This window comes from Phacochoerus africanus, chromosome 4, assembly GCF_016906955.1.
Source record: "Phacochoerus africanus isolate WHEZ1 chromosome 4, ROS_Pafr_v1, whole genome shotgun sequence".
In the NCBI taxonomy this organism is placed as follows: domain Eukaryota; kingdom Metazoa; phylum Chordata; class Mammalia; order Artiodactyla; family Suidae; genus Phacochoerus; species Phacochoerus africanus.
Genome location: NC_062547.1, coordinates 102,094,220 through 102,108,739, shown reverse-complemented (window position 1 = coordinate 102,108,739; position 14,520 = coordinate 102,094,220). Strand labels below are relative to the sequence as shown.

The following is a 14,520-nucleotide window of genomic DNA, read 5'->3' as shown; positions in this document are numbered from 1 at the left end:
ATCCAAAAATTGGATAGAGTTTGTATGAGAAAGAAAAACTGGATTTGACCTTGCTAAACAACATCTTATGATTCCTTCTTTCCTTGAATTCATCCTCTGATCCTTGCAATTTGGCTAGAAAAATGGGTCCTGATAAGAAATGAAAGTCCAGCTTGTTAGTTCTCTAAATGTCTGCTTGGCCTTTAATTGAACAGTGCACATAAAATACACATACCATCAAATTCTTATGTGTTTGAGAATCCTTCTTCAAAGTCAGTGATCTTTAAAGAGTCCTCCTAATCCAGGGCTACCAAGATTATAGCTTAAAGCAAAGAAGCCAATAATGTTCAAATTCTACCTTGGGAGTTCCCGTAGTGGAGCAGTGGTTAACGAATCTGACTAGGAACCATGAGGTTGCAGGTTCGATCCCTGGCCTTGGTCAGTGGGTTAAGGATCCTGCATTGCCGTGAGCTGTGGTGTAGGTCGCAGGTGCTGCTCAGATCCTGCATTGCTGTGGCTTTGGCGTAGGCTGGCGGTTACGGCTCCGATTGGACCCCTAGTCTGGGAACCTGCATATGCCGCGAGAGCGGCCCTAGAAAAGGCAAAAAGACCAAAAAAAAAAAAAAATTCTACCTTAAAAACCTAAAGATGATGTTGTATTCTAATATTACTTTAATTAGAGGCATAAAGTAATAATCTTGAGGTAGTAGTCAGTGAAGGGGGTTGCTTAATGCTGAGGGTCAGAATTGCTATGTTGCTGTTATGCACCACACAATCCTAGGGGGCGCCATTAACAATGCAGATTTTCGTATTTGTTAGGCAAAACAAAATTTTCAATTTGTTGCCTGATAAATTTTCAAAAATCTGTCAAGAAAATATCTTATTCTCATAATGTAAGTGTAGTAGGCCAGTTTTCTGATGAGTGGACAAAGGGTCTGGAGGAAGGGGTGCCTATTTTTAACTCACACAGAGTGTCCATGGGCCAGTGGTAGCCCTGACTGTGGGTGTCTGCTGAGTTCTGTGTCCTCAGCTGCAGCTTAACCAGCCTCAACCAGCCCTGGGCCATAGCAGCCAGTGGTCCTTGGCAGTATCCTCCTTAACTTCCTTTTCCTTTTCTGTTCCCTCTCACCTGTTGTCCTGTATGTCCCCAGGCCATCCTTTTGGGAAAGACCTCATTGGACCTGAGGACCCCTAAGAGCCTCATACTTTTCCTTGGTCTGTTCTAATTTTACCCAGTCTAGTCTTCTAGTAATCCTTGATGTGTTTAGCACTTGACATTCAAGTTCTACCTCATAATTCTTAGGAGAAAGCCAGTGCAAGTGTGAACATACTGATTCTACAGATAAAAATACTAGGAGGTTCAGAGAAGTTAAGTGACCTCCATAAGTAAATGGTGAAACAGACTGACTAGACCCCAAATCTTCTGATCACTCCTTGGACACCATCCGTCTTGGGATGCATTACACTAAATTATGCTAAGATGTGAGTGTTTGACCTCTAAAGGGGAGCCCAATGCTAAGTGGGTCCTTAATGCTCTCTGGCTCATTTCCTTAGTCCATCACTCTCCTGTTTTCCTGAATAACTCTCAGACCTTTCTCTCTGATCTCAAACTGCCATAAGAGCCTCTCTCATCTTCACTGTCAGTTGATGACCTTTCTGTTCTATTTCACCATGAAAATAGAAGCAAATAAAAGGGAATTTTGGTTAGCTCACCCTCTGCATCTGGAGGCACTTGTGCATCGTGTCTGTAAATTCTGTCTCCTCTCCTAGCTCAGTGGATGAACCATCTGTGCCCTCATTCAGGTCCATCTCCCAGTTGTTTATTTATTTTTTGTCTTTTTAGCATACAAAAGATCTGAGGCTAGGGGTCAAATCGAAGCAGTAGCTGCTGACCTACAACACAGCCAAAGTAATGCCAGATCCGAGCTGAGTCTGCAATCTACTCCACAGCTCACGGCAGTGCTGGATCCTTTAACCCACTCAGTGAGGCCAGGGATCCTCATGGATACTAGTCGTGTTCGTAACACACTGAAGCATGATGGGAACTCCCCTAATTGTTCTTGAGTCCCATTTCCTCTCACTTATTCAAGGACCCCTCTTCCTGCTATTAGATCATTCCCATTGGCATTAAATACACTTTTTTTTTTTGTCTTCTCTGATACCTTAAACACATAAACAACCTTCATTTGCTCCTGTATATTCTTCTAGCTACCATTCCCTTTCCCCCTTTTCTGCACAGGAAAAGATCCTGAGATGCTATTTTGCTCTTTCCAATGTCTCTCTTTGCTATGGCCTGAATTGTGTCCCCCACCTCCATACCCCCAATTCATATGTTGAAGCCCTTATGCCAGATGTCACTGTTTTTGGGGATAGAGGCTTTGGGAAGTAGTTCAGGTTAAATGAAGTCATGGGTGGGGTCCAAATCTGGTAGGATTGGTTGCCTTATAAGGAGAGAGAGTGATCTTGGTCTTTCTCTCCACCCCTCCCCTCCCTGCCTCTCTGCACACACACAGTGAGGAAAGTGTGAGGACACAGTGGGAATGCAGCTTTCTGCAAGACAGAAAGAGGGTTCTCACCAGGAACCAACTCTGTTGGCACCTTGATCTTGGACTTGCCAGCCTCCAGAACTGTGAGAAAGAAACTTCTGTTGTTTAAGCCACAGGCCTATAGTATTCTGCTATAGCAGCATAAGCAAAGACATGCTCGAATCACTAAAATCAGGCTTTCTGTTCCTTGCACCTTCCATTAAAATTGCTCTTGTAGGGAGTTTTTGTCATGTCTCAGTGGTAATGAACCCGAGTAGTATCCATGACGATGTGGCTTCAATCCCTGTCCTCGCTCAGTGGGTTAAGGATCCAGCATTGCCTTGAGCTGTGGTGTAGATCGCAGATGCAGCTCAGATCCCGAGTTGCTGTGGCTGTGGTGTGGACTGGCAGCTGTAGCTCCATTTGGACCCCTAGCCTGGGAACTTCCAAATGCAGCAAGTGCAGCCCTAAAAAGCAAATAAATAAGTAAATAAATAATAAAGTTCTTGTCAAAGTCCCTTGTGACCTCTCTGTCGCTAAATCCAGTGGTCAGTTCTCAGCCCTCCTGTCATTGACCCCATCAGCAGCATTTGACAGAGTTAAGAGCATATTCTACTTGAAGTTCATTCTTTACTTGTCTCCTAGGGCAACAGTTCTCCTATGGCTCTGCTGTTCCTGTTCAGGGGTTTCTCATTTCTCTCCCTGACTCTGAGCAAGTGATCCATCATCTCAGTTTTCTCAGAGTGTTCCTGGAAGTCCCTTGTCCTGGCAACCCTCATCCCTGGGCAAACCAGGAAAATCAGTCATCCTGCCTCTGAGGGCTGCAGTGCTCAGAGATCATCCTTATACTTCTAGACTCATTACTCTAATGCTCTCACCCAGTCTCATGGTTCTAAGCTAAGGATTCCCCAAATACGTTTTCCCCCAAACCTGCCCCACAGCCAAGCTTCCCTGTTGCAGTAAAAGACAACAGGGTTTTTCTAGTTGCTCAGGCCCCAAACCTTGGTTCTCCTTCACTCCTCTCTTTGTCTCATACCTTATCTGTTCATCCTGCCTTCAACATATACCCAGAATGGCTCACTTCTCACCACCTTCTCACTGCCACACTGGTCTAAGCTACTGCTGTTTCTTCCTGGATTATTGTAGTGGCTTCCTCAAACCAGTGTCCTTTCTGCCATATCTGCTCCCTTCCTCCCCACCTAATTATCCTCAACAAAATAGCCAGTGATGATGTCAAGTTTAAGACTAATCATGAAACTCATCTGTTCAAAATCCTTCAATAATTTTTCCTTTAGAAGATGAAAACCTGTCTAGTAGCTGCAGAAGCTTTCTGAGGTCTGTAAGATGGGGTCTTCCAAGGGCTCTCTGAACTCATTCCCTTGTTGACTCTCCTCCAGCCACAAAGGCCACTTTGGTCCTCCTGGAATAGCTGGTGGGCTCTTGCCTTAGGGTCTTTCATCTTCTTACTGCATCTGCTTAAATGCACTTTCCCAGGAGTGTCCCTCTGCTTACTCCTTCGCTTCCTTCTGGTCTTTATTCAATGGTCAGTTTCTTGAAGAGGCCCTCTTTGACTTTCTAAAACATATGGTTTCTCTTATATGCACCCATTTCCTGTTCCTATTTCCTGCTGGACTTCCCCCGAGCATTTATCTAACTAATTTGCTTTCAGTTTTCTTACTGAGTGTTCCTCCTGCAGAAATCTAACCACCAGGGGGCAGAAATTTTTATCCATTTTGTTTACTTTGTGCTGCAGCACCTAGAATAGTGTCTGGTACATGGTAAGTGCTCAATAAGTATGTGTTAGAGTTCCCATCACGGCTCAGTGGAAATGAATCTGACTAGTATCCATGAGGATGCAGGTTCAATCCCTGGCCTCACTCAGTGGGTTAAGGATCCAGCATTGCCATGAGCTGCAGTGTAAGTTGCAGACTCAGCTTGGTGTTGCTGTGACTGTGGTGTAGGCTGGCAGCTGCAACTCCAATTCGACCCTTAGCCTGGGAACTTCCATTTGCCTCGGGTGTGACCTTAAAAAAATAGACTTTTGTCTATCTAGAAGTGTTACATAAGTGAATAAATGAAGTCCATAAAGATATATTGACAAAATTCTCAGGGGAGTCCAGAAGTACAGGTGAAGGTGGATGAACATGGCATGAATCATGGGGGAGCTGACATGAAGCTGAACCTTGCAAAATGCACCAAGTGGTGGGCCCTAAGGTCTGAGTGGCAACCCTGGGAGTTTGACTCTTCTCTTCCCCCTTCCCCATACCCCGAAAGCCCCGGGGGCACCTCCAGGGGCTCTTACTGCCTAGGACCCTCCTGACACTTGGAAAGAGGAAAAGCCTCTCTCTCCGTCACTGAGCATTTCTTGTCCTATTCCCTTCCTGACTTCTGGCCAGCTGTCTAAAGATCTCATAAATTCAACATGACCTTCACACCCAACAAGGGACAGTGCCTTTGTCTAGGCATTTCAAACATTAGTGTGTATAAAACTTGGCTGGAGAGCCCCTTAAAATCTACGCTTCTGGGCACCACTCCCACAAATTTCAAACAAGCTCCTTTTAACCCAGAAGGCCAAAGACCACACCCCAAACAAGTTGAAGAACAGAATTTCCAAAGGCCCTATCCCTATAAACCTACAGGGACGTACTTTTGGTTGGGGGGCCTCTCTGGTGTTTCTAAAATTGCTGCCATGTTCCTATAAACAACTGTCTGTCTACCTGCCTGCCAGTCGGCCTATCTATCCATCAGCACCTTAGATTCCATGTTTATGTAGATTTTCTGGCGCTGTGGCAGTGCCCGGAGGAGCTTTCTCCTTTCAAAACAACTTATTCTCTGGTCCTCATTAGCATCTGCACCTCCCTCAAGGCCCAACCACATCCTGCGGGGAAGCCTCTCCTCAGGTGCCAACCGGCAATGCCCTGTCTTTCCTCCCTTGTGTTTATGCCCGACTCCTCCTCTACCTGTCAGCGAAGTTCTCTTTGTCCATTCTCTGGTTCCCTGTTACCACGTCTGTCTCCCCACCTTGGAACAAACATCTTCTCCCCGGATACCTACTTGTAGCCAAGCTGCTGTGGTGAATCCCCACTCCCTCTGCGGTGTTTCCTGCTTCCACCTCTCACGGCCCTTTACTTGGCCTTGGCTAATACCAGCCAAATCAAGTGACTCACCAAATTAAGAAGTGCAATACATTAAAACGTAGTGACTTTGATAACTGCCCATGAAATAAGATGCCAAGGGGAAAAATACACTCTGGGGAAGTGAATTCATCTTTGTACACCATCTGCCACATGTATTCACATGTGCAAACAGAGTCCAGAACAAACAAAACAGAACAATTCAAAAAACTGACATGGCTGATACTGACAAATGTAGGGAAACTAATAGTTCAAGGACAATAACAATCAGGTTGGCAAGTTACTGTGTTGTCACCAGTTACAGGAACCATGAGTTTGTGTGGAGGCAATAAAAGCTGGTTGCTCATTGGTAAATGGTTTCCTGAGATTGGAAGCAGGAATATTTATTCCAGATGCTTTAGTCCAAGGCTTACTTCCCTCATTGCTCTGCAAAAGTCTCTTTTGCTGCAAGGAGGTGTCTTACTCCACCAGGTGAGTGAGGCTTGTGCATCCAGCAGCCTGCCTGAAAAAACCCTCAGCTCACATCCTGGAGGGTGTCAGCTCCCCAGGCACAGGGGGTGTGGGCAGCTGTCCCACTTGCTGCTCTAATGATCTCTGAGCGCCTATTTTTGTTGTGTGGTAAGACCTGTGTCCCCAACCATCCAGCCTCACCTAAGCACCAGTGCTTCAAGGTGAATAGAAATATCTCTTTGAAAAGTATATAAATAGATTCTAATCCCCAAATCAATGAATGTATTTTTGGCCCTAGACATCCACGCATTTAGCCAAACAGCTCTAGGACAGAATTTAACATTATATATGTTTGTCTCATCTGTAGAAAGGGTAATGAAATCCATAAGAGAGTTTTTCTTGCTCTGGGAATACCTTTATGTCCCACCATTAAAATATATGAGATTCTGTTCTATTCAAAACTTACTCTCGGGCCCATTCCTTCCGCTTACAGCCTGTATCCCCTTACGGCCAGGATGCTTGACCTTGTCAGAATTTGGGCATCTTCCCCTTGCCCTTCTTCTAGCTTGGCTATCTTTTTAAAAATTAAAATGAAAATAATTTGGTCCAGTGTATTCCCCTCCCCTAGAAATTTGTGGTTAGCTTTTCATAGGTATAGACAAAAACCAAACCGTATTGTAACCTAAGGGAAAGTATTTACTGGGGACCTACACTGTGCAGGGCACAGTGTGTATGTATTTAAATATTTATGGTTCAGTTAGTTCTCACAACAATCTGATGAGTACAGGGTCTCATTTTACAGGTACGAGTTGAGGAACTTTGTCTCAAAGTCATAGAGCAGCGTGACTAAATCTATGCTCTCTCCACGTTGCCAAGCTGTTTATCTTTGAAGTCTCCATATACCTTCATCCTTTCTGCTCCCTTCTTCTTCATGGCATTTCTTCTGCCCCTTGCCAGGTCTTTTTGTGTTTTAGGTATTCAAATTCTCTGCTGAATTCATTCCATCATTCAATCACTCCTTCACACATTTATTCTGTCAGTCATATAAGTACACAAATGTTTATTGAATAATTTCCAGGTTTCTAGACATAGGGCAATGAGTAAAGCAGAAGAAAACATTTTCTCTGATATTTCTAAAGGCAACGTATGATAAGTACACACGCATTCAAGACGAGGTATGGTGAGTGCCATTACAGAGAAAAACAAAGGTGCCCAGCGAGAGAGCAGGTAGCAGCCTCTGGGGAGAGGAAAGGGAGAAGACTTCTTGGAAGAGGTGACACATAGGGGAGTCCTGAGGGTCTGTGGGAATTACCCCTATAAATTGGGTGGAGTGTGTTTCTTTTTTAAAACATTTATTTTATTGAAGTATAGTTGATTTATAATGTATTATTTCTACTTTCTACTGTACAGCAAAATAATTCAGTTATATGTAGATATATATTTAAAAATATTATTTTCCATCATGGTTTATCACAGGATATTGAATCTAGTTTCCTATGCTATATAGTAGGACCTTGTTGTTTATCCATCCCATATAAACTACTTTGTATCGACTTATCCCAAACTCCCATTCTGTCCCTTTCCCACCCTCCTCCCCCTTGGCAGCCAGAAGTCTGTTCTCTCTGTTTCTGTTTTGTACATAAGTTAATTATTGTCATATTTTATTTGAAATATTTTATTTTATTTTAATTTATTTTTTAATAGTTATTTCCCCAATACAATTTTTTTTTCTACTGTACAGCATGGTAACCCAGTTACACACACATACACATTCTATTTTCACACATTATCATGCTTCATCATAAGTGACTAGACATAGTTCCCAGTGCTACACACAGGATCTCAGTGCTAATCCATTCCAAAGGCAATAGTTTGTATCTATTAACCCCAAGTTCCCCAACCACCCCACTCCCTCCTGCTCCCCCTTGGCAACCACAAGTCTATTCTCCAAGTCCATGATTTTCTTTTCTGTGGAAAGGTTCATTTGTGCCTTATATTAGATTCCAGATATAAGTGATATCATCTCTCTCTCTTTCTGACTTACTTCACTCAGGATAAGAGTCTCTAGTTCCATCCATGTTGCTGCAAATGGCATTATTTTTATCTTTTTTATGGCTGAGTAGTATTCCATTGTGTATATATGGGCCACACCATTATCCATGGATGACGTTTGTGTTTTGCTCAGTGTATGCCCATCCCCATGGCAAGGAGGGAAGAGTGGCAGGACCAGGGAGGGTGATCATCAGAGAGTTCAGGTGAGTAGAGGCCAGATCCTGAAGTGTCTTATCTCTTCATAGGCATATTAAGGAGTTTGGAATTTACCTGCAGGTGATAGAGAGTTGAATGGTCAAGTAATGTTTACCAGGTTCTTGAGCCCTGTGGATGTGCTTATATATTAGAGAAAAGCCTGAAAAGAGACTGGTAAATGTAAACACAGGCAAATATCTGCAATCTGTAATCCTGTTTCTACTCTGTTCTGAAGGAACTTTTTAAAAAAATTAAGACACTAAGTCAATAATGTAAAAATATTATAAAATCTTTATTTCTTCTGGAAAACTCTGTTGTAATTTTTTTGTTTGTGTGTTTAAGAGTGGCCATTTAAACTATTTGGGAACTTGGGACCCTGATATCGTATTATTGCCAAAGCATTTCTTGGTTAAATTTTGGAGTAATTCCTATTAATTGCATGGTGATTTTATTTTTGTAATGTGAAAAATATCCATAAACTTGATAAATTGATAAACTTATTTGTTTAAAACAAAAGAGACAAAAAAAAAACTTTGAGTAATTATTCTGTAAGAATTGGGATGTCTCTAAAATTATTTTTATGTTAAATATTCAATATCATATATGTACACATATAATTTTACATAAATGCATAAATGAGATGTATTATAGAAGTATCATAAATGATTAAATCCTGAAGATGTAAAAATATATACCAAGCATACAGAAGGGAATTCTTATATAATCATCCTTTCTGTAATTATTAATGAAATAATCATTATACACATTTCAAAGTGTTTTGGCCTTTTCCTGTGAACATATATCTATATTTGTATGTGTATATATATATGTGTGTGTGCTTGTGTGTATGTGTACTGGAGATCATATTATGCATATGCTTTTATTTTATTTTATTTTATTTATTTTATTTTTTGTCTTTTGTCTTTTTAGGGCCACCCCTGAAGCATATGGAGATTCCCAGGCTAGGGGTCAAATTGGAGCCATAGCTGCTGGCCTATGCCACAGCCATAGGAACATGGGATCCGAGCTGTGTCTGCACCTTACACCACAGCTCATGACAGTGCTAGATCCTCAACCCACTGAGCAAGGCCAGGGATCGAACCTGAGTCCTCATAGATGCTAGTCAGATTTGTTTCTGTTGAGCCATGATGGGAACTCTGTATATGATTTTATATCCTAACTTTTCCATTTAGTCTTAATGATGTGCTATATTTTGACATTTTCCCTGTTATTACATATTTTTTGAAAATAGGGTTTTAATAATGGGCTAAGCATAATTCTATTTAACTCCTTTTTTGTTTTTGGACATTTAGATGTGGAAATAATACTGTGATAATATTTTGTACATAATCATCTCATATACCTCTGATTGCTAAGGAAATAATGGATCAAAGAGTGGGAATATCTGTGAGGATCTTGATACACACTGCCAAACTGCCCTGAAAAAAATTATATTTTTGCAAGGCAAATTGAAAGTATCTAACAAGAGACATACAATTTCTATACCGTAATACAGAATTTGTACATATTAAAATATATTCTAGGGAACTATCCCCAAATACAGAAAAAGACATATCAACATGTTCACCATAGTGTTAAAATAACTAAGAATAGGTTGTCTTAATTGTCCAACACTAGGGAAATGCTGACTATTATTCTGTAGGACTTAATTATGGCAACCATTAAAAATGTTTATTAAAAAATAAAAATCGTGATATAAACATAAAAAATTTATTGAAATGATTACTTATATAAAACGTATACACTACAATGTTAAGCGGAACACTGGGATACGAAATGTTATATTTCGTATCCCAGTGTTATATAAATTCCAAGAGGAATTTATCAGAGCTTTTTGACAGTTTTGTGGAGGTAGGATTATGGATAATTTTTCCCCTTCTTTCAAGTTTACTCTATTTTTATTAATATGAATTGTTTTTAAAAAGGACTAAGATAATTCTTCCTTTGTTGAGGAATTATGTTTTTTCCCTCCAGATTTCCTCACCAATGTTAGTTTCGGGATAAAATTTCAGCTGTATTTTCACTTTCTAATGGTATGCACCAGGTTTTACATTTTGTTAAGAAGTCCTACTAGAAATCATAAATTTCCAGGCTGCAGGCTGTATTGAAGTGAGCAGGCTGATTCCAGAAGCTTTCACAGATTCCACCCCAATAGAGACAGGTGTGGGGTTTAAAATCAGGAATTCTGGTTGGGTTCCTGAAGTGCCCAATACCGCATCTCTTAGAAAGCAGCAGTAAAGAATATTCATGTCTGATCTGTTATTGATCCCACAAGAAGCAGGCAGGCAAGCACTTTTGGAGCAGAATGTTTAGCTTTAGGCTGAGAAAGCACTTTTCACTCTGGGTCTCAGACTCAATTTGTATCCATCCCATCAATAATCTGTTTTAGACCTGTGTGTGTGTGTGTGTTTAAGATGGAAGAGAAATTATTTGATGTGACATAAAACAAGAAATGTCTTAAAGAAGATTCACAAAGAGACTTTTTTTTGTCTTTTTTTTTGGTATTTCTTGGGCCGCTCCCGCGGCATATGGAGGTTCCCAGGCTAGGGGTCTAATCAGAGCTGTAGCCGCCGGCCTACGCCAGAGCCACAGCAACTCGGGATCCGAGCCGCGTCTGCAACCTACACCACAGCTCATGGCAACGCCGGATCATTAACCCACTGAGCAAGGGCAGGGACCGAACCCGCAACCTCATGGTTCCTAGTCGGATTCGTTAACCACTGCGCCACGACGGGAACTCCCACAAGGAGACTTTTAACATTTGGGGGAAGAACCAAGCTGTCTCTGTAGTTTTTCATTTTGATTTTTGAGCTGTGCCCATGGCATGTGGAAATTCTGGGCCAGGGATCAAACCCACACCACAGCAGTGACCCAGTCAACTGCAATGACACTAGATCCTTAACCTGCTTCAGCACAAGGGACCTCTATAGTTATTTTTTATATTTTAAATTCAATTTCCATATACATACATACATGGCTTTACAACATAAATACACAAATCTAATGTATTTTTCAAATGAATTCTTTTTCTCTTTCCATTTTTGCTTTTTCCTTCTCTCAACCTGCTCACCCATGTTAACTCCTACCATGTAGGCTTAGTAGGAGAACTTTATATCCTCAGAATATGTCAAGTCGATTAAAACACCTCTTTTCAACTCATTTTTGGGGGAATGTTAACCTTCAAATGTTAGCCAGGTCTGAAAGCTCTGTGGCAGCGGCTTCTCATTAGTAGCTAGTCTGTGCTAAAACTATACTTGGAGAAGTGTTATCTGATTTTATGTAAAGAACTGAGATCTGAATGTTGTTTCTGGCAAGTGAATCGATTCTTTTTTTATGCTACCTCAACTTAAAAATGTTCAAATAGAAATTTTAAGACAAAAAATAAAAAATACTTTTAGTGGGCATTTACAAGGAAGAGTACAAGGAAACTTTCTGGAATGGTCGAAATTTTCTAAATCTTGACTGTGCTGATTATGTAGGTATATAGCATCCATCAAACTATATTAAATTGTATGCTTAAAACGATTATGTTTTTTAGGGTTCCTTTCGTGGCTCAGTGGTTAATGAACCCAACTAGTATCCATGAGGATGCAGGTTCAATCTCTGGCCTTGCTCAGTGGGTTAAGGATCTGGTGTTGCCATGAGCTGTGGTGCAGGTTGTAGACGTGGCTCAGATCTGTTGCTGTGGCTGTGGCTTAGGCTGGCTACTGCTCTGATTTGTCCCCAAGCCTGGGAACCTCCATTTGCCATGGGTTCAGCCCCAAAAAGACAAGAAAAATGTGTTTTTAAATTAAGTTGTACTTGACACACATATAATATTAGTCTCAGGTATACAATATAGTGATTTGACATTTTTATACATTATGAAATAATTACCACAGTAAGTCCAGTTACCATCTGCCACCATACAAAGTTGTTACAATATTATTGACTATATTCTAAAATGAGTACATTTTAGAATAGGTAAACTATACACAAATAATGTTTATAAGACAAAAGGACTTCTGTTTAAATTTTGAGTTTTCAGAATTTTCCCAGAAGACATTGTTGCTTACCACTAAGTCCTCCCCCCTCCCCCCATCTTTGATGACATGTGGATTTCAGATGATGTATTCTCTGGGGCATTTTACGGACTAGGAAGTGGTGGAGAAGTAAAAGTGGGTTGGCAGGTAATGGGGCATCATTCCAGGAAATGTCATCAGAGTTGTTGGCAGAAGCTGAGATCAGCTTTGTTCTTCCCCAAGCACCTCCCAGATGTTGGTAAGAGATGTAGAAGGAAGAAGTTCTTGATTTGATGTCATGGAGACAGAGTCCAATTCTCTGTCAATATTTTTCTTCTTCTTCTCCGTTTCCCATGACTGTATCAAACATAGGTCAGGCAGAACAATAGGTACTAAACAAATGTGTTTATTTCTGAACCAGGCAACTCTCCAACTGCTTATGGTCCCTCTAAAGGCAATTTGGGGCTGAACTTTATCATAGCTTTATTCTGTTTTTTTAATCATGGTGTTAAATAAACATTTTTATTTTTTTTTAAAGAAACAGCTTCATAATGCATCTAACTCTAAATTGTTCATGGTTAGAAACAACGAAATTTAGACTATGAAATGGCCAGAGCAGATAATCTCCTTTTCCCATTCCCTGACATTTGGTCTTTTGTTGGGCACTGTTCTCAAAGCTGTAAGTTGTCAGGGAGACTCCGCCTTCCCCCTCAGTTCATGTTAAAAGCCACAGAGCTGGTGTTCACATGCACTCATCATTCACTGTCAATAAGTCCCACAGAGGGTCCAGTCACTCTGGTGTTAGCCAAAGCTAAGGAGCAGAGTAGTGTTGACTGCAGTGGAGCGATTACGTGGCTCAGAAGTACAGAAAGTGGGGGAAGTGTGAGGCAGTCAGCAGGTCTGCTGGGGAGCCAGCCGAAAGCATCTGGGGGAACGTGTGATGGCTGTGGGAATGCCTGCTATCTACTAAAATGTCTCCAGTCATGTCCATCTCAACCTCCAAACCATGTTTCATAATTACTTTTTAATATCCTCAAATTTTGGTTAAAAATAATTTTGAGAACCAAGCAAATGTTATCTTAGATGTTTAATAACAAATAGGTGAGTTTCTGCAAATAACACTGAGTAAAACTTGACTAATTCAAATTTGTTGGATGGAATCTCAGATAACTTATAGAGAGGGCTGGATTGAAGCATTCTGATAATAACGTTACTGGCATAAATAAAATTGAAGAAGGATATTGAAGATACTTATGAGGAAATATTTCAACTACTTTGAAGAAAGTCAGAGAAATGGCTTAATCTATGCAGGTCTAGTCTGGTATGTATTTCCTTATTTATTTAAAATTTCCTTCAACAAAGTCATTGGGAATTCTACTGGATCATTCTTTGTCAGCCTAGTATGTTTAAGTAATAAAACTATCCAATAATGCAATTTTTCAACGCATCCAAATTGAAAGAAAACAGATATTTATGTCATAACACTGAAAATGTATACTTATGGCACTGACTCAAAGACGAAATCTCTAGAAGGTCATTAAAATATCCATTAGGAGTTTTCTCTATACCATCTTCCTGGCCTCAGTGGAAGGACCAGAACGCGGCCATACCCAGAGGGCAGGGTGGGGGATGGTGTCGCCCCTCGCAAAGCCTCAGTCTTTGCAGGGGCCCTTCCCCTATTAGATTGGCTAACTCTTTATTAAAGGAAAATGCCTCCATTATCCACTGGGGAGCATGTCCACTAGTGCCCTGGCTTCTGAGAGGAGGGGAAACACCATCCTGGAGGAAGCCAGTGAGGATGTTTGCTCCTGGAAGGAAGAGAATTGCCGAGCTGTGTGTGGGAGTGTGAAGCCAGAGCACCCAGGTGTGGTCCATTTAGGGTTTGTGGTGAGGTGACCTGTCCTTTGCAAATCTTCAGCTGGTTCTAGATTCATGAAATGCTTGGGAAGAAAAGTATTTTTGTTTATGTGTTTTTGGAAACCAGTGAACACTCAGGGTTTTGTGGCTGGATTACCCTTATGGAACAGAGATCTGAGCACAGATGAAGGTTCTGGATACCAGGGAGGATTACAAAGCCCTGAGGGTTTCACATAACCCAGTTTGGGACAAAAACCAAACCTTTGTTGGGGTAATGACTCCAGTCCTAGGATGATGGAATACCAT

General features: G+C 41.1%; 1 protein-coding gene across 1 annotated transcript in view; it reads right to left on the bottom strand.

Moving 5' to 3' along the window:
- Positions 1-14,232, bottom strand: part of FAM81B (family with sequence similarity 81 member B) — a 71,541-nt gene extending 57,309 nt beyond the window's left edge. The window contains exon 1 of the mRNA XM_047774729.1: positions 13,968-14,232. Coding sequence (XP_047630685.1) covers positions 13,968-14,232 — 265 coding nt within the window. The remainder of the gene's footprint in view (positions 1-13,967) is intronic.
- Positions 14,233-14,520: the final 288 nt, after the last annotated feature.